This window comes from Ochlerotatus camptorhynchus, unplaced genomic scaffold (genome assembly GCF_037179485.1).
Source record: "Ochlerotatus camptorhynchus isolate MF236.1 unplaced genomic scaffold, CSIRO-AGI_Acam_v1.1 ptg000328l, whole genome shotgun sequence".
NCBI lineage: Eukaryota > Metazoa > Arthropoda > Insecta > Diptera > Culicidae > Ochlerotatus > Ochlerotatus camptorhynchus.
In genome coordinates, this window is record NW_027040816.1 from 1,883,732 (window position 1) to 1,909,319 (window position 25,588).

The 25,588-nt window shown below is 41.4% G+C and overlaps 1 protein-coding gene across 1 annotated transcript in view; it reads right to left on the bottom strand.

Annotated features, from left to right (window-relative positions):
• LOC135708149 (uncharacterized) overlaps positions 1 to 16,751 on the bottom strand; it is a 102,310-nt gene extending 85,559 nt beyond the window's left edge. Inside the window, exon 1 of the mRNA XM_065230138.1 lies at positions 15,890 to 16,751. Coding sequence (XP_065086210.1) covers positions 15,890 to 16,331 — 442 coding nt within the window. The 5' untranslated portion in view covers positions 16,332 to 16,751. The remainder of the gene's footprint in view (positions 1 to 15,889) is intronic.
• Between the last annotated feature and the right edge of the window lie 8,837 nt (positions 16,752 to 25,588).

Below are 25,588 nucleotides of genomic sequence, written 5' to 3' on the forward strand. Positions count from 1 at the left end.
AACTGGAAGATAACCATTGTACATTTCAATAGAACATATACGAACTGCACAAAACAAATATAGAAAATGATGATAGAATTTGTCAGGTAGAAAATCTTTAAGAAGTACCAAACTAACGTAGTTAAGAAAATTAGGATACTCTAAACCTTTCCACAAAGAAACAAACTGCAATGATCGCATTCGTCGATGAATTTCTGAAGGAAATCGAATTTTTACAAGGAAATTTGATATTTCTGCTTTATCTTTGATACTCCATTTAGCACGCTTTGTCATTGAACCTGTGCGCCAACCGTTCAGCAGTTTCCTCATCACACCTAATTCCAACAAATGTAGAGCGTCAGACACAATAATGTCCTCTATTAGATCTATTGGTAAACGTATGAGAGGTGTATCACTTCGTTGATGTTCGGGATACTCCTTATTCCGAAACTTCTCATCAGTTCTAGGTGGGGCATTGATATTGGGGAACACTACTGTACCAGCAGTGTGACAATATTTGCCCTTGGTAGTACACTTAAGGCAGCCGTGTTTGCCGTTGAAATTGATGACTCCTTTTATAAAAGACCGAGCAGGAGAATCGCATATAAAACATCGAATGCTGACCGCAATGCGGTGACCATTTATAACTAATCAATCCTTAAGGATTGGTAAAATCTCATTTATAAATGGAGTCAAAAATTGAGTTACACTTTTAGGCTTGCTGCTGCCATAAAACATGCCTATTACCATAGGTAACTTTGGGCAGCTCATGAATATTGCCAATAGTTTTTCAGTCTACTTTTGTAGATTGAAAGGCCGTCAATATTAATATTTATAGATATTGACATTGGGCGATCAACCTGTTCCAAAGCTTTCTTCAAACAGTTTTCAATGCCTTGATGCCAATACAGTCCATTTTCAGCCATGTGAATGATGTTCAGGTTCCTTGGGGTTTTCATAAAAGTACGGGGATCACTTGGAAGATTTAACTCCAAGCTAGAGTTTAAAATCCCTACAAGTGATTTCAGCGCTGCCTGACTGATATGAAATTCGGTGGACCAACTCCGGATCTCTGTAACCAGATCCTTTTTCGGTGCTGAAAATGTTATTTATAAATAAATAAATTAAGACTTTAAAAATAAATGTATGCTTACTGTTTTCTGCCTGATCATGTTCTTCATTGACAATATTCGAAGGTTCTTCAACCTCGTTGATAGGAGTAACGACGCGCTGACTTTCAGGTTGGAATTCTTCAGAATGTCGTGTAATATGATCATTTTCGTCACTTGAATGTATATGTTTAGCGAGATACCACTTTTTCTGTACTTTTTAAGAAGTCGACTATACGTTCCGCTCCTACGAGCCTTGATAAGTTTTCTTTTTAGCATATATTCACGCATTTTAACCACAACTAACTGTTTTCGTTGTTAACGCTGATGGAGATGTGATTAACACTAGTCGTATGTCATAATAAAAAATAACCCACAGCGTTACATACGATTGAAAATTCACATAAATCGATTTTGTATGCACATTGTTCATGGCATCAAGCGAAATTGTAATTAGTGTTAAAAGTAGTATTTCTTACGACTCTGCATAAGCACACTGTAATTTGACAGTAATAGTGATCGTTTATAAATCACAAGTTGGAAAACATACAATCTTGCTTATACATACTGTGATGTGCATTGTACATTGTTACGATGTGAAATATTGGTCGTAACAAATGGAAGAAAAAACATTAAATACGATAAAATATATACATTTAGTATGCTTATGATAGACAGATATACGATAGTAATTTCAAGTATTATTTTATACGATTCAAACTGTGTAATGGTATACGATTTCTGGTTGTCTGGGGACCCATACACTATTAAGCTATTATATACCACATATGTAAGGCCAATTCTGGAATACTGCCACCTAGTATGGAATCCATACATTTCCATACACGAAGAACGCATAGAATCTGTCCAAAAACAATTCCTTTTATATGCTTTACGTAAATTGAATTGGACTGCATTCCCATTACCATCTTATGAAGCGCACTGCATGCTCATCAATATACAAACACTTAAGGAGCGCTGCCAATTTGCAATGCTTTTCTTCATCAACGACATTATTTCAATGCGCATAGATTCGGCAGAAATTCTCGCACAATTAAACTTTTACACACCTTGTCGATATCTTAGAACACGGAATTTATTTTCAGAAACATCGCACAGAACAAACTATGCAAAAAATAGCCCAATCAATCGAATGATGCGCCTATATAATTTGCATTGCGGAACTGTACGTCACTATGTCCAAGCAGCAAATAAAAACTAAGCTAAAACAGAATAGAATTAATGCATAGTATGTAAGTAAACATTGTAATAATCATTGTATGTAGTCTTGACGGAATGGAAAAATGGAAATAAATAGATTGGTCCAATTTTGACTTGTGGCCTCTTTCTGGCTTCGCCCTCTTCAATAAAAAAAGCTTTGGGGGTGATGTGACTGGCAGTAAGGCGAGCGAATGAAAATTAACTCTTAAACAACAAGAATGTATCGTGGTCCTGAAATGGACCGTTTTGTCGTGATAGTTGAGTAATGCTGAGCTATTACGATGCTTGGAACGGCGCTTGGCATAGATGGCCCACAGCGACTCACCAAGAGCTACTGAATTCGATCAGTAGCGGTGTGGCTTGTTCCTCCTTCTTCGGTGAAGGGACGCTCATGTGGGCGCTTGGAGCAAGTTTGAGGAGCAGATCTCGTCGCTGCCCACGCAGATGAAATTAGTTGGACAACAGTTGGATACAATGCGAGATTTGTTCAGGCGCTTTGAAAGAGTAGCAGGAGCGCGTTTGAATGAAACCGAAAGAACGGCAATCGATGTCGGTGTAATCAACAATAACCCTCTGACTGTACTGTGGTTTCATACGGCTGATGGGCTAAATCGAGACTCGCTTGTGACAAACTCTTCTCGGCAAGTATGGCTACACTCTTTGCGCACCTTGCCAATACGCCAAAAAGTGGTATATGGCAGCAAACCTCCGCTTGCAGCACACGTGGCATAACTGACAATAACCATGCGCAGCTACCTCTTTCGAAGAGTTTGTGCTACAATACCAATGCAACAGTTTGCGCGCAGTAAAGGGGATGGCGGCCTCAACCCTAGCAGGCACATATATCTAAATACCTAAAATTGGATGGAAATAAGAGGTAAAATACCAAACAATAATACCAAAAAATGTTCCCACAATACCATTACAATTCCAAAATATGATAATGCAATACTAAAACCATACCACTGAGGCATTTTTTTGGTATTATTCTTTGGTATTTTGACTCTTATCTCATGCTGGTCAATACCAAATTTTGGTATCAGATCAGAATAAGGTATTCATTAGTTATTTTCTGCTGCTCGGGAAGCTACATTTACCAGCGATGAAGTACAAGCCGCTATTAACTAATCGCCACCTTCACGAGATCGAGTCCCTTCCCTACTATAGTTCCTACCTCCACCAAACAAATCCTCCCCAATCAAATTCAATTACAGACCTTCCTTGCCTCAAGTTAATCCTAAATAATTTTTCAAACTTCCCTTTCCAAATCCGCCAACACCCCTCCGATCTCATTCATCGTTTCTTCGTAGAACGCACGGACAGACCAAAAGTGGAGATAGCAAACCCCGAAATCTGCATGGAATCTATTGTCGCCGCAGAGTAGTACGTTGTATATCTGGGTGAACCAAAAGGTCCGGCACCGGCGGCTGTTAAATATTATGAAACGTACAGACGGAGAAATCTGCACTCATTGTGCGGCAGTTATAGAGACAAATTCTTTGCTTGCCCTAGAGTACGCAATTCCCATGAATTACTCCAGCAAAAAAAAAAACTGTTGGTGTTAACTGGCAGACGGCACTCCTTCCAGTGCCAAGAACTTCTACGACCTTCATTAGAAAGGATATCTGTGACTACGAGAACAGCATTGAACTTCAAAATTGAAGTCGAAGTTTAATTTATTATGACCATTATCTTAACTAAACAAATATCGACAAATAAACGTATTTTAATAAAAATAATCACCGCTCAGCGGGACCGGATGGGATTCGATTTGAAAATCTGTGTTGGAGGAAGCGCTTTTGGCAGGCAATCGGTGATAATTTTGATCACCAGTGCAATAGTGGGACATTTGTGTAATTTTCAATAGTAATCTATTGAAAATTGATAAAGTGTTCATTTGTAGTAAAATTTTACAATCCACAGGCTTGTTTAGAATTAGAATCCATCCACTATTGACGCAGTTATAAGTGGTCAAAACCTGACCACTTTTCGTGACGCGTTTGATTTTGGTTTTTTTGAAATTGCACCCCCAATATGTTGCCTAAAGACGTAATCCTACCGTTAAGGCTCACCCGCGAATCCAGATTGTAACCAAATTCGTTCAAATTTGACACAATTGTTACACATACGGATTGAAATAAGTGTGGTGAGTAGGGAGTTGTTAAGTTGCAGCATGTTTTGAAAGCTCAATACTTTATTCTTTCCATAATGGCGCTGGTTCACGTCCTTACGGTCATTGAGAAAGGGAAAACATTTTTAGGTCAACCACCGTTTGTTACAAAACATGTTAGGTTTTTAATTTGTGCATAGTTGTTAAATGTACCGTCACGTCTCTTAAAGTTATTTGGTGTTGGATTAGTAGGGTTAGTAGTCGGTGTAAACAAATGTTAATTTGTTAGTAGGATTAATTGTTTTTAAATTTGAAAATTGTATAAAACCGTACAACAGTACAGTGGGTATGAGTATTCTATCAGTGGGTACAACAACATTCGGGCGAAACTATGAATTCAAAATGGGTGGAAAATAACGTCTCGCGAGAAGAGCAATGGGATGGGAAAAGCGCGAAGGGAAATCGTGAGTGATGAATCGCGGGAATACCTATCTGTTCAATCAGTACCTATCTGGTCGTAGACTAGTACGATAATTAATTAAAATAAACCCCGTTGCCCTCACAGGACCTTTTTGTGGTACCATTCGGTACAGCGCCATTTTGTGAACCAACCGACTAAGTCGGGCAGGAAGCACACGGGTCGGATTATTGGTCCTTAGTGGCTATTAATCCTAACAGTAATGGACATAATTTCGATTTGGCATTGCAAGGTCAAAATCGCCGCATTCCTCGGGCCAAGGCAGCTCTAAACGCAAAAGAGGACCCCTCTCAGCAGAGTCACTCCGGCCTTGCCTGGACTCTGGTGATTCTCGTCAACGAGGCTAGACGCCAGGAGACCGCAGATCGCCATCAAGTTAAGTCGATCTGTTGTTCAAATATTACCACCCTGTCAGGCTTGATTCGCCCGACGTCAAGCTCGTCGTACGTAGGATCATCGACGAGCGCTCGCACATCGGCAGAGTAGTCTTCGGCGGAGCAGAATCAACGGTAGCAGTTCAGTACCGGTACGTCAAACCCCCATAGTAAAAACCCATTGTACACCCATAAAATTCATAGAACTACTATTAGAAATCCAATCCACACCTGCTATAGCTTTTATTAATAAATAATTAGTATACACCCTTTGATTAGTGTGTCACTTAAACTTTCCATAGCTTTTAGTCAGGTGACAGTACTGCACATTAGGATCGCGAAGCCCCTCCAGATTACCCAGTAGTAAGCCGACCTTGAGACACAGCTTGAGAGGTTTCTTGCTACTGAGCGTTTTTACCGGGATACAGACAGTAGAGTTACAACACGAGAAAAGGGCCTATCATTGTTGATCGATTCTCTTAATGGATTGTCTCTTTCGCGAGTATCCCGACTGCAAATGAATTTTCCCATTCAGTGCATTGTTTCAGGCGCAAGCTAACATCATCTTCTGTCTAACTGCGCTGCGAGCTTAGCGAAAAATTCCTTTATGTTGCCGTGGTAAACCAAAGAGAAAGTCGATTAAGAGCATCGAGCTACGAGGATAGGCCCTTTTCAAATGTTACGCGAGAGTTGTTACTTTTACGTTCTTACGATCTTGTTTTCCGTACTGAGTATCAAAGAGCGATTGATTTTGAGCTTATGAAACATGGAGGGTCGCTAATTACAGATCATTCGGCTGAGATCCTGTGCAGTTATTTGTTTAACTGTAATGCAATCTTTATCAAATAACGTCTCAAACATTAATTGATGAGCTCCACTGCCATTTTTGCCTTACTGAATAGAATATCGTCTGTTGTGGACGTGTGGATCAAAAATCCATATAAAATCCTTCTCAAGCTGTTGTCGTCGACTGTGAGGTCACCATCTAGTAACAGCAAGTTGATCAGGAACTTGATTGAATTTTTTTTCGATTTAAGGAGCTCAATGGCCTAGTGGCGATCGATTTTGCATATTGAGCAGAAAAGTATGGGTTCAATACCAAGCTCCTTCACATTATAGATTTTAAAGGTGAATCGGATTTATTCTTAATACGAGATAAAGCTTATTCAAATTCAATTGGAGGAACAAGAACGTAAAATAAATAATATTCGAGTTTAAGGAAAGACGTGTTTACCAGAAGTATATGACAAATCCTTCTCAAGAGTAGTTTTTATCGTAGTAACAGCAGGTTGAACAGGTACTTGGTCGTAATTGTTTTGTGAAATAAGGAGCTCGGTGACCTTGTAGCGACCGATTTTGCTTACCGAGCAGAAAATTATGGGTTCAATCCGCAGCTCCTTCACATTATGAAGTTATACTTTAAATCGGCTTTCTTTCATAATATGATGTAAAGAAATTCGGTTGGAGGGCCGGGTATCTAAAAGAACTACCATTTGAGTTTCAGGAAAGACTTGTTGATCGAAAATCCATATCAAATTCTTCTCAAGAGCAGTCGTTTTCGTCGTCGGTGAGGTCACCGCCGGGATGACAACAAATTGAACGGAAACTTTATCGTAATTGTTTTGTGATATAAGGAGCTCGGTGGCCTAGTGGTGACCTATTTTGCAGAAATACGTGTGCTCAATCCCACGCTCCTTTGCGCTATTGTGTCGTTAGGACATCAATTCAGCACATCGTTTACCAAAACGAATCCTGATGCAATCCCAATCCTTTTATCCAAAATCCCAGTGATTTTTCGTGGAAGTGCAGAGGTGTTCTCGGCTTTCACTAAAGCGAGTCAACATATTCCTACCCATTCCTTTCTTGACCAGTTTTTACACATTGAGGATGATCGCTAGTCCCGAGCAACGTATATTGGTTCTTTGTGTAGTTACAGCTCATCTGGAGTTGCATCTACGGACGGTCAATCATGATCATGCTCATTCTCATGCTATAGATATTTATGGTGATATGTATGGACTAGGGCTCATATAATAAGCAATCTAGATACGACTTTTGACGTAGGACTACGTCTTTCGGTAAGGGTGCCAATTCAGGGAAATGCAACGAAAATTGGTCAGACTTTAAATGCCAAAAACTTGGCCAATAATCAATGGATTTTAATGATTTGCAAATCGATCGATTCACCAGTGTGATAAGATTTGTGTGGTACGTCACACATTATAATTGTTGGATATTTAAACAGTTAACAATGAAGAAATATGCGAATATTCAAATTTCCCATACATTTTCTTTGACCGCACGGTACTCACCCTTAACACATCCATCAGAAAGTTGATCCCTAATGATACCAGCCGAAGCCACACAATCACGTTGCACGTTGCACTTTGGATGGTTCGACTCCGGACTTGTTCGCTGCGCCGGGACTGATGCAAAATTTGAAATTTTCACTCCACAGTTTTCAAACGGTTTCACATCGAGTCCTGATTAGCCTCCGAAAGTTTAAACTCATTTGATAAGAAACGGACTTGGCACAAATCATTTGAAGTTTATTTGGAAATTACTTTTTGTTCATTGTTTTTTAGCCTTTTTACATGTTGTACTGTTAACACATTTTATTGCTATTCTTATGGGAATTTTTATCAGCAACAACTTTGCAGAAAATCGTTTTTCAGCCAAACGTCAAATTAAATTGTTGTTTAAGAGATTGATAATCTTATGACAAGATTAAGCAACTGTATTGTGGGCAACACTGTATTCTGCAGTGTGACATAGTAGCCATGATTTTGTCCTCTATTCTACGCGCCATAAACACCAATGTTGCCTGCTGGACAGATGATTGAGCATAATCATAAGACATCAGTGACTTGAATCTTTAATAACTTTTGTTTCTTACATTTGATCGAAAAGTGGTCCTCAACAAAGTTGTAGCTGAAAATTTTTTTAAACAAACGCAGCTATCATTTTCTAAAGTAGAAAGAACTGGTTAATTTTGAGATAGATATGAATCGAAATAATGGTTTCTCCATAGTAATTCCCATATAAACTCCAAATGGTTTGTGCCAAGTCAGTTTCTTACTAAATTAGTTCAAATTTTGGGCGGCTAATCAGGGCCCAATTTGGAACCATTTGAGCACTGTGGAGCGAAAATTTCAAACTTTGCATGAGTCTAGTGGACATCGTAGCATTCCTAGCAGCTCAATACATACACTTCACACCAATGAAAAACAACCAGACACAGACGCAAATTGGTCCAGGGAAATGGAAAAACTGCACTTACCGTCGTAAGATCCATCGCTATGGTCCGTGGGGTATCTTTGCCAAACACGTACCTAAATTTCCGTCGAACAACCAGCTCATGGGAGTTACTGTAATCCGTCGATATCGGAAGAATTTGAACATTGCAATTGTAAGAATTGTTCAATTTATCGCATTGTTGACGTAGGACAATACAATTTTTTTCAATTTTCTAGTTTGTTGTTTCGAATATTGTTTTGGAATAAAGTGAATTTCATTACTCAACCCTGTTGTAGAAAGGTGTGGTGGTCCTGAAAAGGGTGGTATTGAGTACTTGGCAGACTTCATCAGTGCCAAGTACACAACACCACTCACTACTTGACACTGATGACACGTATTTGTCAAAAGATAAGCAATTATAACGGAATTAAAAGGAAACACACTCAAAGCTCTTCATACAGGAATTCCGTTAAGAGGTTCGACAAATATAAAAGACTAAAAACATGTTTTTGTATATTTTTCCCAAAACAAAAATGTTTACTTTAAAACTTTGTACCAGACATCATTCCGATCAGAAGTGCCGTTTGTGTGCTAGAATTTGTTTTATCATTTGAAAGATACCATTTTTACAATTTTAAAAGATCCAAAATGGCCAAATTTTAGCAAAAGTGTAAATCATTGCCCATAGCAAATAATTATGCAAAATTTAATGCAAATCGGAGAAGGTCGATTTTTTCCGATTCGTCATTTGGCGTGGAACCGCTCATGGGGAAAGCCTCCTAGCGTGAACTGTTCAGCATTGTGCTGGAATCAAATGGGCGTAAACATCTATGTAATTTCACACAAATAACAAAACAATAACACGTATAAACCAAAAGTTATGTAAATTCACTAAAATATCCAAACACAACACGCTATAATCGGTTCACACGCTAGATTGCTGGAAATTCTCGCCCATAGTGATGAGGATGAACAATGGAAAAAAAAATACCAACACACTTTAGAAGTAACAAGAGATAACGCCGCACACGAAATAAAAAAGAAACAGAGAGGGAAAATTGCCATTTGTGACGAAACTATTGAGTGTACCATTTTGATGTTTTTAGAATGTTATTGAGTTCTTTATTTGAGAAGTGAAAATTTATGATTAAGGGAGGTTTACACTCAGAAAAAAAAAGAAACTTTTGTATATCTTGTTAAAATCGATGAACATCTTCGGAGACATTGTAGATGAAGTCACTTTAAGAAACTTTGTCTGAGTCTATCTCTCAAGTGGTTGATGTTATAGGGTAAAAATGTAGTACCCCCTCTTTTTTTAACCATAACTTTTATGTTTGAATTTTTAGATTTTTTCAATGTTCTACAAAGTTGTAACTGATCTAAAAATGCATATTGTTGCTTTGGAAAACAAATCGATATCTCTTCGTTTTAAGTATTAACGTCCGCTTTAATATTTTTTAACACTCAAAAAAAGTACTCATATATTGAAGAAACACTCTAGAACACATCAAATGCTTCACTCAATAGTTTCGTCACAAAGGGCCATGTCCCACTTTTTTGATTTTGTCCCACTGCGAACCGTTGAGGCGCGTTGAAAAGTGGCAGCAGAAGCATTGACGTCAAATCGTCCAAGATCATTGATGACCAGACCGACTTATGTGAGCAGCAAGAAAGATGTGTTACCTTAAGGCACCCCCGGTCCGGGATCAATTTAGTGAGAATGTCTGGAACAATTTTATTGGTCGTGATCCTGGTAATGAAAACGATATTCAAATTGGATCCTCTGTCTTCTGCCTTGTATGGGAGAAGATATCAACTTTGCTTATGCATGCAGCCATTTAGGTTTTTCCCCCATCGAAATTAATTAGGATCGTCAATCAGATGACGCATATCAAACCAATAAACAGGATACAACGATGTTCGCATGGAGGAAGATTGGAAGAAACACGCCACGGTACTAATTATCAAAGAGTTAAGCACACAGCTACGGTCAATCAACTTACCAGCACGGAAGATTCCATTAGCTTCAAAAAAACTGAAGGAACTTTTAAGGATTTCTTTCAAGAATATTCAGAGAACTTAACGTAGAGAAAAACTGTGGAAGCTTTTAAGGAGCTCCAACTACCACAGGAAAGCTAGATGTAGAGATCTTTGGTGACACTATACTCTTAAGAGCAGTTCTAACTGCAGGAAAGTCCAGACTTTTGGAGGATTTTATGAGTGAGATAAGATTAATTCAGAGCAGCTCCCGACACCTTTAACATATGCCAAGAATTTCAGGGAAGTATACGTACATTTGGAAATCTTCGGAAATATTTCTGGTCCTTCACAGAGGTCCACAAAACTTCAAGAAAATTTAAAAGTGTTACAGTTAGTTTGGTGGTGATTTGGTGGCCGATGTTGCCGTGAATCAGCAAGTTTTGCGCTTGAAAAAGTGCTCGGCTGCTGGTCTCTCGCCGATGATGGAGATTGCAAGCAATATGAAAGATGCCTCGCTGGATACGCCCAAGACTGGACGGATGGTAGCTGGTGGCCACGAACTGTTCCTAGGAAAGCACTAGACGTGAACCTCCTCCCAGATGACCATGCCAATGCAAATTTGTGTTCATTGAAAGAAGTATTACGACGAAATGAAATGCAAAGCTTAGAGAAAATCAAAACTACGGAACCCATCGATTGGGGGATCAAACTAACATGGTGAGGCCCATCCAAATACATTTTACAATTTAAAAAAAATAAACTAAATACGTGCCAGGGTTGAAAAGAATATTTTCGAACCTGGAAGCGTGTATGTAATACCAATATCCATTTGATAACGGAGATGCTTATATATATGCTGGACTTATTGTAAGTGACAGTAATCTCGGAATGGGCGTGACGCTCCAGACATTCTGAAATGGGTTGCTGGATCTGCAAAAGATCTATCAGCTTCTTACTCCCGGACCATAAATGCGACATTGTAGAGAGAGTTCTTCCATAATAACACTGTCGGCCAGTGGGGGTTAGAGGGAATACACACACATACATACAGTCAGCATAATAGCTCTTATACCACTGTGCGTCGCATTCTTTGTAAATGCTTTATAAACAACGTACAGTCAGGAATCCTTATTGCCGGATTTCTTACTGCCGGTATCCCTTATTGCCGGATCCTTATATCCGCGAATAAGGATACTCACAGCTTATGGGATTTTCACTAATAGGGGCTGTGGTGGATTATCTTATTTATTTCAATATATAGAGCTATACTGTCTTCGACAAAGTTATTGTACTGGGATAGCCTGTGTCATTGGATTCAGGTTTAATTGGGAACTACGCCGCTAGAGGTCCTTCACTTTTATGTTACTTATGACGGGCGCTATAATATATGGATCTTAGGTCCACTATAGAATATTTCATGATCCTGGCCATATAGAAAGTTACTGTCTTCGGCAAAGTTGTTCAAGTGATCATGTCCATTTGTATGGTGTTCATATTAGTTCAGAACTCTCTCACTACGCAGCGCTAGTGAGCACATCAACTTCCTTAATATGTTATGTCTGGAAGGCTTGGCCATATAAGATGTTGCAGTGCAATGTGAGGACACGAAGCGGAATAGGGATGACGTGTAGAGAGGTTGTAAATCGATTTCGGACGCCATTTTCAAATCCAAGATGGCGATCACCGATTCATGAAAAACTGTCAAATACCCTACAATATCGGTATTTTCCGAAAGGGAACGACGTGTAGAGGCTGTAAATCAATCCCAGACGTCATTTTGCAATCCAAGATGGCGGCCATCAGTTCAAGAAAAAACTATCCAATACCCTACAATATGGGTATTTCCGGAAAGGGGATAACGTGTAGAGGCTGGATTTCGATTCAAGTCGCCATTTTGGAATCAAAGCTGGCGGGCATCGGTTCAATAAAAACTGTCAAATTCCACAATATGGGTATTTTTGGATAAGGAACGACGTGTAGAGATCTGATATCGATGCCAGACGCCATTTTGAAATTGAAGATGGCGGAAATACCAATATTGTAGGGTATTTGACAGTTTTTCTTGAACTGATGGCCGCCATCTTGGATTTCAAAATGACGTCTGGCATCTATTTCCAGTCTCTACACGTCGTTCCCTTTCCGGAAATACCCATATTGTAGGGTATTTTACAGTTTTTCATGAATCGATAATCGCCATCTTGGAAAATGGCGTCCGAAATCGATTTACAACCTCTCTACACGTCATCCCTATTCCGTTTCGTTTCCTCACATTGCACAGCAACATCTTATATGGACAAGCTTTCCAGACATAACATTAAGGAAGCTCATGTGCAGGCTAGCGCCACGTAGTGAGAAAGTTCTTAAATAATATAACCATCATCCGAAAGGACTTGGTCACCTGAACAACTTTGCTGAACACAGCAACGTTCTATATGGCCAGGTTCTCGAGATACAGTTTATTTAGGAAGTTCACATGCCCACTAACGCTGCGTAGTGGATAGTTCTGAACTAATATGAACACCATACAAAGGGCATGATCACTTGAACAACTTTGATGAAGACAGTAACTTTCTATATGGCCAGGATCATGAAATATTCTATGTTGGACCTAAGATCCATATATTATAGCGCCCGTCATAAGCAACATAAAAGTGAAACGCCTCTAGCGGTGTAGTTTCCAAATAAGCCTGAATCCAATGACACAGGCTTGTTGGTCTAGAAGATATCTCTATATATTGAAATAAATTAAATAATCCATCACAGCCCCCATAAGTGAAAGTCCCATAAGCTGTGGGTATCCTTATTCGCGGTACCTTATTCACGCCCCGTTACCACGGCAATACGGATTCCTGACTGTATAAGATTAATTATTTGACAATTCTGGTTGTAAATAACAACAAGAAGAAATCAGTAGAATAGTGGTTACCGTTTCCGCTTTCCAAGTAGAAGGTCACGAGTTCAATCCCAAGCTCAACCCTTTTTGACGTAGGACTACGTCTGTGATTTCTATATGGGTGTACACTTTGTGAAACCCGAAAATGGAACATGTAACAAAATTACGAAAGATTTTGAACGTTAATAACTCAGCTGCCCCTGGATCAATTTCAATAATTTTATCACCAATTGATCAGATATATTTCTACGCATCTCTTAAATTTGAAACTTTAGTATTTTTCAAAATGTCACTAGTAATAATCGCACGAATGTGGAACTGTTGCTTTGATAATTAAAATTATCACCGATTGCTTGCGAATAGCGATTTCCCTAAAACAGATTTCAAAGTGAATTCCATCCGGTTTCACCAAACGGTGTTTTTTCAATCACCGCGTGGTGAGTGGTGGTGTTCTCCAGTACACAACGAAAGGCTCCTCGCAAGCTACCAAGGCTGGCCTCAACCGCTGATCAGATTCAGTTCCAATCACCGTATGTGGTGGTTTCCGGTTGGCGCGTGGCATTGAACATTGTTCTCCAGTACACAACAAAAGGCTGCCTGCAATCAGCGAGCTGCAGCCCACATGAGCATCCATAGAAAGAGGAAGAAGCTGCACCGCTATTGATCGGAATCAGTAGCTCTTCGTAAGTTGCTGTCATACTAAAGAGGATAAACAGAGAGAACCCCGCTTGAATTCCAATTCCTACACAAAACACAAGCTCCTGCTGGAGTTAACAAATAAGATTTTTTATATAAGACCACGTAGTTCTACGTAACCATTGCGTACAACCCTTGTAGCTTTTTATTTGTGTTCTACGCCTAGTTAATTATAATCGTTGCCATCGATCGATCGCATCACTCATGAATTCATTGATCTAGTTAAAAAAAAAACCAGAACCTTTCCTTGGAAATTGGAGAAGGGAAGAGGCAACATTGGTCTAATGTAAAACAACGTTGAATGAATTAATCATTCCTACAGAGCCTCGAAGGAGCTAGAGTGTTGACAGGTATTCAGTTTCAAGCAAGCTTGACGTGTCATTTCGCCGAAGAACATTTCGTAAAATGGGTCGTTTCACCGAATTTAATCATGAATCAATATGCAATTTAATCTAATTTGGAACGCATTGTTGCTCAGCACGGAAATATGATATATGTTGATTATTTAGAGAATTCCGAAATCAGTACTATTCGAAAGAACCGCTCATTAAGGAAGCATTCCTATAAATCAAAAATATGGATTATATAAAAATTTATAAAATCAGCACAACTTGAAGGAAGTGTGTATATTTAAAAAAGGAAAGAAGGAAACATTTCTACAAATGTAAAACATTAATTATTTAAAAAAAATCAAAATCAGTACAACTCGAAAGAACTGGTTATGTTTAAAAAAGGAAACATTTTATTTGAAGGTTTGTCAGGTTAAAAAAATTGATCCTTCTTAATCTTTTTTTCGAGGCTGATTTCAAAATTTACTGAGCTTTGAGAAAAGTTCAAAACCGTAGAAAATGACTTGCTCTTCGGCGAAATGACCCATTCAACGAAATGACTTTCAACGAAATAACTTATTCGGTGAAATGACCTTCGGTGAAATGACCTTCGGCGAAATGTCCCACTCCCGTATGCATGTAATACATTTTCAAAAATAATATGTGTGGTGCCGTGCTTCGTCAAAAGTAATTAAAACACTCACTAAAGAAACTATCCTATCTTCCGTTCTTTATTTTTCAAGTAAATAACATAAACAAAATTTAATAATCGCTTAATAAATGCATAATAGTGTCTAATTAAAACGACAGTTTGAACGTTACTTCACATGAACATCAAGCAGCTTATAACAGCATTGCTGGTTAAGGAAGCAACTCAAGTAACGCAAATTAAATAGAATCCTGTTGAGTGATCTGCATTACAACCAAAACCAGTTATACTAAAGTTATATCAACTGTTAAAGAACATGTGTGTTGCGTCGGAATGATGCCTAATAAAAGCTGAATAATCAAAAATTTCATCGAATAATCTCTGTTACCACTCGTGTAAATCAAATAAAAGCTTCTTGACATACCTCATAAAACACCAAGTAGTTGAATGTTGTGGTTGAATAAAATCTCCAGATTTATATGAAGAAAGCCTGAACAGAAGTAATTATTGAAAATAGCACAAGTATTATTAAACATGCAGTTCGATAAAATCGTCCAGCAGCCGTTTCTTCAAATGGCGATTGTTTGATGGCCTGTGCATTGTTGATTGCTTTGTGCTACGTATCCCAACAAGCATGGCCATTTTCAAACCACGGCTTTTCGCCAATTTGGTTTTTTGTTATAAGTTAACATTAAGCTCAATATCCTCACGAAAGCATAATACTCAGAGGATGCAGCTCATCTACATAACAGTATTTCACCGCTTGATTCAGCCCTCCAAGCCGTGCAGCAGCGATCTATTTAACAATCATGTATCCAAAAACCCCCGACCTACCTTTCAGTGCCCAAATTTCCTTCTGCCGGATTCCATCGTAGATCTGCTGCAGCTCGTCGTAGCACCGCGCGGACAGCTCATCCCGCTCGGCAATGGAAATCAACCCGTACAGAACCGAGGTATGCTTCAGTACGCCCTCCTGCCGAAGGGCTCGGCTACCTCCCAGGATCATCTCGCCACTATCGTCCTCATCGCCGGCACAGTACTTGTTCGCACAGGACTCATTTCGCTGAGCCGCCGCCGCCAACGACGGGCGTACAACTCGTTTGTGCCGATATCGAGTGCCGTTTACGCTACTACCAGATGATGACGGCGAAGCCAAGGCTGCCACGGACAATGACGACGACGATGACGATGACAACGCCCGATCACAAACGGTGACCAAGACCACGAGGACAACGGTTGAGATCAATGCGCGGGACGCGAATCGAATCGGTGCCATGATTTCTGCCCGAACTTAAAACTACGTAGCTGATCTGGTTTTTCGCTTTCGTTCACCCGAAAATGGTTGCAAGGGGCAATCGAAGATTCGTTCACCTATTTTTTGTTTCACTTCTCTTAAGCCGCCGCTGCTGCTGCTGCTGCAACTGCACCTCTCAACTGCAACACAATCAGCTGAGATGAATCACACTTCACATAATATCATTGCACATTTCAGCGTTTCTTCGTCGTTCAAGAGACCCCTTGAAGAAGCGAACCGAGTGAGCGAAAGAGAAGCTAGTGCTGGCAGCCGGAACAGGCTTCTTTCATTGAGTAATATTGTTTCACGTGTGTGGCGTGTTGTTTATATTTTTCTTACTTTTTTATCGTTTCACTCTTTTCTTCTGCTCTTTCGACTCTTACTTACTGGCTCGACCCACAAATTTTGGCTTACTTTCTTATGTAATATTTATTATCACCTCTCAACGACGACGGCGATCGGCATGAAGAGGAGAAAAACGATCAAATAAATGGTTTAAAACACTCGACGCTTTTCGGACCACAATCGATGTTGGCTCACAACTTGTACTTAATGATATTTTTTGGATTCGAGTTTGCCGCCAAGCACCATCTCCAGGAAGCTCTTTAAATTCACACGCGTACACTCCCTTTTCACGAAAGACACCTCACGCCATGTAACGAACGGAAAAGATGTCCATCAACCACGCCGCTGGTATTGGCCCGCGTGCTTGACTACAGTGATCGATCACCAAGCGACGAGAAGATCACCAAACCAGAGGTGCGAGCTGACGAATTATGACACACGTCCGATCCGTATTAGCACGTAACGATAAATGACCGAAACCGCTGAGTTGAAGATCGTTGTTATAATCTGTAGACTGCAGTGCGCGTGCTCGATCGCGACAACTACCACAACCAACTGTGCTCGCCGAGGGGGACGGACCTCTAGTGGTAGAGTAAGGCAAGCACACCGATCAAGCTCCGATGCGATCGACGGACCCAGAGCGAATGAACGCGGTCAAAAGGCCAGCAGAAATCTGCTCCGTCGTCGTTCGATGCACACATGTGACATGACGATCTGCAGCTGCCAACCTGTGAAGACCGAAGAGATCAACCCCCTAAAATTGTACGCAAACATAAATATGTAATGCAAAGCTGAAGAATCGCTCTCGCTCTCGGTGGGTGCCACATCGGGTGGGAAATGGGCGCTCGCGAAGCTTTGAGAATGTGTCTGATGGTGAGCTTTTCGGAGAGCGTTCTGAGAGAAGAGCTAACGCTGCCCTGTTCATGGTGCATATTCTAGAGGATGGAAAAACACCACTAGAATGATGGAGACGCGTGGTTGAATGTTGAAAAGGCTGCGATGGTAGTTTTTGTTTTTTTTTTTGCTTTAATGATCTGGTAGCACTCGGACCTATTGGATCGACCTCGTCAATGTATCGGGAAAACGTTTAAATGATCCTCAACCTTTAATTTTTTTTTTCTTTGGCTTGTTTTTTCCGTCGATCTTGTTTTCCGTGCTGAGCACCAATGCTTCCGACGTGCCAGGAAGGCAGCTCCCACACTTGGACCCTACCTATCGACCCATCAACTCATGAACCGGGGACCAACGGCTTTACTTCCCTTCCGAAGGAAGGCGTGATCAGAGATGTTATGCCTCAGAACATCCCGGCGGCGCCGACTGGGATTGAACCCAGGCCTGCTGGGGTGAGAGGTAATCACGCTTACCACTACACCACCGGCGCCATTATTTGGACTTTAAATGATCTTTATTACAATCAACGTGTTTTTTGTTACTTCATACGTGACGTTTACGATTTTCAGAAATGGTTGGAAATGCTATACTAAAATCAACATGAAGCTTTAGTGTGATGCAGCTTTCCCCCCGAAGAACGCGTTACCCACTGAGTTCTACTCGGTGGGTTTTCGAACAACCGCTTGGCACTACTCATATACAAAAAATTAGACCGACTGGTTAAAACTTCGTCGAGAAAAAGCGGTGGTTGCAACTCAGTGGGTAACGCGTTCTTCGGGGGATAGCTGTAATTTATTAACTAGAGAAAGATCTGAAGAGGGTAGGTTGACGTCGAGGTTGGGCTGAAGCCAAGTACGATGAATTGGCGCTAAACACTAAGACTGTTGTAACGATTTTACAAATATAGTTTTAAAATAAGATATATCAAGCAACATATCATTACATTTTGAAAAATAATTTCACACCTGGGGGAGACAAACTTGGCTATATATAACACAATTTGCTGATACCAACCTTTTTGCCTTTCTCGTACACCAAGGTTCATCTCAAAGGGATCGGAAAATGTTTCTGTATGTGTGTATGCATTAGACTGATGCAAAATTTAAAATTTTCGCTCCACAGTGCTCAAACGGATTAAAATTGGGTCCTGATTAGCCTCCCAAAATTTGAACTCATTTAGTGAGAAACTGACTTGGCACAAACCATTTGAATGTTATATGGGAATTACTATGAATAAACCATAATTTCGATTCATATCTAACTCAAAATTCATCAGTTTACGCGTAGAATAGAGGACAAAAATTATGGCTACTATGTCACACTGCAGAATACAGTGTTGCTCGAAATACAGTTGCTTGATCTTGCCATTAGATTATCAATCTCTTAAACAAATAATAAATATTTAATTTGACGTTTGGCTGAAAAACGATTTTCTGCAAAGTTGTAGCTGATAAAAATTCCCATAAGAATAGCAATAGATTTTGTTAACAGTACAATCTGTTAAAAGGCTAGAAGGCAATGAACAAAAAGTTTGGTTTTCCCATAGTAATTTCCATATAAAATTCAAATGGTATGTGCCATGTCAGTTTCTTATCAAATGGGTTTAAACTTTCGGAGGCTAATCAGGACCCGATTTGAAACCGTTTGAACACTGTGGAGCGAAAATTTCAAATTTTGCATCAGTCTACTATGCATGTTTTTTTTTATATAGTAAGGTTTAGGAAAGCTTCAAGATACCTTGCCTGTAGTGAAGTTTGCACGGTTTGGTATCGACTAGTTGCCTAGTGCAGCTCCACTAAAACCCATTCCATATTGTCTCCTCTGCCTAGATCCCCCCGAGATCACTGTGAAGCGACTACTTCGGGGGGTGGCTGTGCTCATGCACTAGCTGGCGTTGCTAGATCGCTGCTCTTCTCTCCATTTACGCTGCAGCTCTGACATAATCTGCGTGACTGCTCTGTTGACGGCATTCCTTTCGACACATTTCATCAACGACATTCTCCACGTTAAGGACGGGCATCTCACTTCGCACTGTCTCGAACCATGGATAGTCGAAGACAAAATGCTCCGGCGTTTCATCCGCGTTGCCACACTCCGGACAGAGGGGTGACACTGCGTGTCCAAACCGATGCAGGTATTTTCTGAAGCAGTCGTGGCCAGACAGGAACTGCATTAGGTGGAAGTTGACTTCTCCGTGTTTTCTGTTCACCCAGGTTGAAAGAATCGGTATTAGTATATGTGTCCATCTACCGTTCTCCGCTGTGTTCCACTCCTGTTGCCACTTAGTCAACGATTCCGCTCGCACAACTTTTCGTACTCTTCCGGCTTCTCTCCGTCTGTAGCACTCGCTGTCCTCCACCAGGGTGATGCCGATAGGGATTACACCAGCGATAACGCATTCTGCTTCCTCTGAGATGGTTCTGTACGCACTCACGACTCGCATGGCCATGAGCCGGAACGTACTGCTCAGTTTCCTTTGGTTCTGCTTCGTTTCCAGCGCTGGACCTCCATACCTCAGTATCGACGACGACACACTGGCCAGAAGACGCCTCTTGCTGCTGCTGGGACCAGCGTTGTTCAGCATGATTCTGGCTATCGCGTTGATGGCCTTCGAAGCCTTCTAACAGACTTTATCGACGCAGCTGTTGAAGTTTAGCCGGTCATTGATCATCACTCCCAGGTATTTTAACACACGCTTTGAGGCTATGGCGTGCTCCTTGACGGTGATTTCTGCTCGCTGTACCGCTTTACAGTTACTGAAAAAAAGCACTTCCGTTTTGTGGTGGGCTATCTGCAGCTTCGCTGCTTGCATCCAGTTAAAGTTGACAATACTTCATCCTCTTGCAGCGACTCGCCTGTGTCGATCTCAACTCCTTTGGGCAGCTTCAGCGTTAGCACGCCGTTGTAATCCCGTTCCAGAGCGTTGGACCAAGGATGGAGCCCTGTGGAACTCCCGCTGTGATCCTAATCGATCTCTGTCCCATGTCTGTTTCGTAGGCCAGACCAGAATGACTCCTCATGATCCTACACAGGTAATCAGGGACCCTCATTCTATGCAGCGCTTCAGCGATGGACACCCGCTCGGCTCTCTCGACCAATGTCCGAATTGCATCCACCGTCGATCTCCCCTTCCGGAATCCGAACTGCCTCTCTGACAATTCGTGTTCATTCTCCGTGTATTTCGTCAGCCTATTTAGGATGAACCTATCTAAGAACTTTCTTCGCTTTCAACCCTTTCGCTGCTGCTAGGAGTTCCTCGTTGGAGACTTGTTCAACGTTGTCTCCATCTTCCTCGCCATATCGTGTAGGTGGCCAGGTCGCTGGGTCATACTGTGGGAAAAGTCCCTCCACGTTGACTTTCAGCTTGTTGGGACACATTTTAACCGGCATCAGGGGTTGGCATCGGCATCGCGGCACAGCTCCTTGAAACTGTTTGACTTGCTCAGCTTTATCTTTCGTTCTGAAGCAGCCCTGGCCTCTCGGAGCACCACCCTGCGCTCCTCTCTGCCTGCTTCCGTTCTTGCTCTCTGAACGCGCCTTCTGGCTAGAAGACAACGAGCATGGAGGGTGCTAATTTCCCCGTTCCACCAGTAAGCTGAACGCCACCTGCACTTTGGTTCCTAATTTCTCGGCATAGTTGTGTCACATGCCCTTGCTAATGATTCGGTCAACTCGTTCGCGCTTAGACCCGGGACGCTGCTGTCTACCCTTAGAGCTTCGATGAAGAGATCCTTATTGAATGCCTTCGTCTTCCACTTCCGTTCGCTTATTTTCGTCCTCCGCATTTCCACCGGTGTCCGTTCGCCGATACTGTACCGGATCACCTGATGGTTACTATGGGTGTACTCTTCGCCCAATCTCCAGTTCATATTTGCCACTAGCGACGTACTTCAGAAAGTGACGTCGATAATGGATTCCCTACCATATTTGCTGAGGGTGCTGATGGTTCCTAAGTTGGCCAGACTGACGTTCAACTTTGCCAGAGTTTCCAGTAGGCTATACCCTTTTGCGTTGGTACACCTGCTCCCCCAATCCACTGCCCAAGCATAGAAATCTCCTGCGATGACGACTGGTCTCCGTCCAATGAGCTCTCCAGTGAGCCCATCTATCATCTGGTGGAACAGCTCAATTGTCCGCCTCGGGGGTGCGTACCAACTACATACATAGATTTCATTGATTTTGGCGATCACGAAACCTTCGTATGAGCCCGCCACCACTTGTTGAATGGGATACCTGCCCATGACTTGTATGGCCGCCATTCCTGCTCTATCCGCCACCAACTTCCCATTATCGAGAGGGACTCGGGGACTCTGGTTTCCGTTGGCGACTGCCACAACAGTTGCTGTGCTGTATTGCAATGATTGAGATTTATTTGGGTTACCTCCATTATTGCTGGCCCACCATCGTCTTCTTGAACTATGGGCACCTGAAACTTCCCGTCACATGGCCGTTTCGTTTCCGTCCTCCTTTTTGCAGAGCATGCACCTCGGTTGCTTTGTACAGTCTTTTTCAACGTGCCCCTTCTCTCCGCATATCCTGCACAGATCAGATCTGTCAGGGTCTTTGCAGTTTCTCGCCTGATGACCGAAGCCCATGCATTTGTAGCATCTATCCATTTTCTTAGACACCCGAGAAATAGCTTTCAACGGGCACACTGACCACCCAACCTTGATTCGACCTGTCTTCAGGAGCTCGTTAGCTGCGTCCAAAGAAAGTCGTATCGACGCCGTCTGCGTGCCACCATACGCCTTCCTCAACCGAATTACCATTGGTACGTCTCCCAGGTTGCAATGCACCTTCAGCGCACTTTTCAACTCGTCTTCCGTTGTGATCTCGTTCAGATCCCTGCACTCGACCACTGACTCCTGGGGTAAGGCTCTTACGTTCGCCGTCCCGCCAAGAGATTTTTCGACGAGCTCCTTAAAAGCTGCGCTCTTAACCGTAGAATCCCTTTTCAGCTCAAATAGCATCTCGCCTTTCTGGGTTTGCCTGGTTTTCACCACGTTCTCACCTAGTTGTTTCAATTCCGGATCCTCTCTTTTTTTTCCGGAGAAGTGCTGCGTATGACGTTTTGTCCTTCGCCTCAACAACCAAAGCGTCACCCTTGCTTTTCTCCCTACAAGGCCTAGGCTACTCCTTGTTCTTCCTGTCTTCCTTCTTCTTCTCTTCCTTCTTCTTCGCTTCCTCTGCCTTCTTCCTAACTTCATCTTCCTTCTGTTTTTTTTTTCCTCTCCTTCTGGTTCTCGACTTTACGCCACCCACCATTTTCTCCCATCTCCTTGATGCCTTCCTCGTCGTGCCTGCATTTTTTGGGCTGCTCCTGATATCCTGGCGTGTCCCTATCTCTCTTTTCAGGGCGTGGATTTGTGGATCCCTTATACTCTCCTTGGTCTCCAGGAAAGCCTTTCGGCATTTTCGGCTCTTTATCTCCACTCTTGGAATTTCCGATCTGCCACTGTTATGCCGGATTTGATTCCAGTCACAAGTTGCTTGATCTTTTTGTGTACGTTGTTTTTATCCTTATCGAACACATAGGGTTCATCGATCTTCCTCCTGACCTCCGTCATTTTGGTTCTCCTAAGCTGCAGTTCTTGAGATTTACTACTGCTGGATATCGGTGTGAATATCTGGCTTAGCCCAACGCCTGGTTACTCTCCTTGGGACTTACTGCTGCTGCTGCTGCTGGAACTCGCAGTGGCCCCCAGGTTCGACACTGGTGATCTCTGCAATATCCCGCTCCTTGCGAACACGTTCTCTCCTACGTTTTCACGTCTTGCCGTGGTCTTTCATATTTTTTTTTTTGTTTTTCCTTTTTTTTCTCCGATTTTCTCCATTCTGATGGGTCCTCCCTCCGGGCCGCTATCTCCACTCGTTGTATGTAGTCTCCTATCGTGATGCTAGGGTTGACATGGTTCTTCATGGGGGCCGCGTTCAGAGCAAGATCAGCGTATGTCAGGAATGTTACATCTGAGCCTACTACTCACCAACCACCAATTGGTGACGAGTTTTGAACGTATCCGGAGCCGCACTATTAGTCTACTAGTCTTTTCAAGAAGGTGTCACCCTTCTTTACTCAAGGAGCAGAATAGCACGACTATCAGTATGCCGTAATTAGGATCTTACTGGCGTCGATCCTAATGTGCCGGTTGGCACTTCTGCGGGTTGGCGAAGCATTTTCTCTATCGCCGTGCTATAGTTACCGCACCAGTGTTCGCGTATGTATGTATGTATGTAAAGTATTACTCACTCAATTTTCGTAGAGATGGCTGGACCAATTTGAGTGGAAGAAGATGTGTTCCAGATCCCCATAGATCGCTATTGATTTTTTCCCGATCAGAATTATAGTTCCGAAGATATGAACAAAAATGTGAATTCCAGATTCCACTGTGGAATTCGCAAAAGATTGATTTATCAAAAACTCTTCATGCGACACCTCAAATCACATTAAAATTTTACTATAAGATCAATGGTGGACATATTCAGACCCAATGGTCACAATGGCCTCTTTCAGATGTACCAGGAACCCCCGGGAAGTGGACAGATTCTGACCAGCGGTTTGGATGAAGCATCGGAACGGTTTGGATCAGCAGTGCCTACACAAATACAATACTGAGACTCAGAAATGAAACAAATATAACTTATGTATAGCTTACCTGATCCTTTGAAAAAGTTCGTTATGGGGTTTCCTCTCGGGTTCTCTTTGATTTTTCTCGATTTTTCCCAAATTGTTACGATTCTTATTCTGGTACGGAGAACGGAGAAAATGGCTGTATCGTTCAGTACTAAAACTGCATCCGGGGGTGGGTGTTCTCGAATAAAAAGATGGAATAGGATGGAAACACACTGTCCGGTTTCATTCACTAAATCACACACAGTGACTATAGACAGTCCCGTTATAGACCGGTCAACGTGAGTTGACGTATCCAAACAAACCGTCAAATCGTATGGAAAATGTTCGTTTTGGATACAAAATGGCAGCACATTGACAGGCCTATATCCATGACCGTCTATAACAGTGACAGCTCGTTCGTGTGGTGGATTTGAAAACGTGCGAATTAATAATGCGTGTTGCAAACTGGATCGCACTTGTAATTTGATTAAAGATGTAAAACAGTGTAACCAAATAAATTTTAAAATTTTCCCTTGATTACAAAAGTCTGTCAATATCTGTGAAAAAAATAAAAGTGAATGTCTGTAACGAAGAAAATGTCTGTGAAAAAAATGGAAGTCTGTAAATTCACAGACATGTCTGTAAATCTGCCATCACTGCTTACTAGAGAAGTTACACACCTAATACGCGGAATATCTGATTTCGAATCCCATGTTCGGTTATGTTTTATTTTTGTTTTGGAGAATGTCCAAGCTAACACTAATTTTAAATTGTGTTGTACTAGAATTTTGACTAGAATGGGGTACGCTGTACTTTGGACCAATAGGGTAGTCAAGTAGTGAGTCAATTTAAAATAGTTAGTTTCCACCGGTTGGTATAACTTTGGTCACCATGTTTATTGTATGCAACGTTCACGAGTGTAATGCATTGTATTGTATTTTGAAAATACATGAGGTATTTACGCCTATTCAAACGGCTTTTCCCCATCATTTAAATAATTTCAAAGAATCAGATGAATAATAACAAATAAATAAATAAAGTTGAGATTTTGAAATTATTCAATAAGGCCGGAACAAATCACAAGTTTTTCTTTTGTCAATCGATGCTCGCACCAGTCGAAGGGGGAGGGGAGGATAAAAAATAAATCAAACAATAAATAAAACATTCAAAATTTTTACTATACTACATCTAAACCGTATATTTCAAGCGTTAAAACTACTTCCTAGCCTTCTCCTTAGTCTTATACTTCTTTAAAGCCGAGATTTTTGACAATGATGCATAATAGAGGCCACAAATGTTGGCTTTATTATCTGTAACATTCGGGTTATCAACAAGACATTTCGTGCATAAGTGTGATTTTTGGGTTTTGATAAATTCCGAGTTAACCATCAAG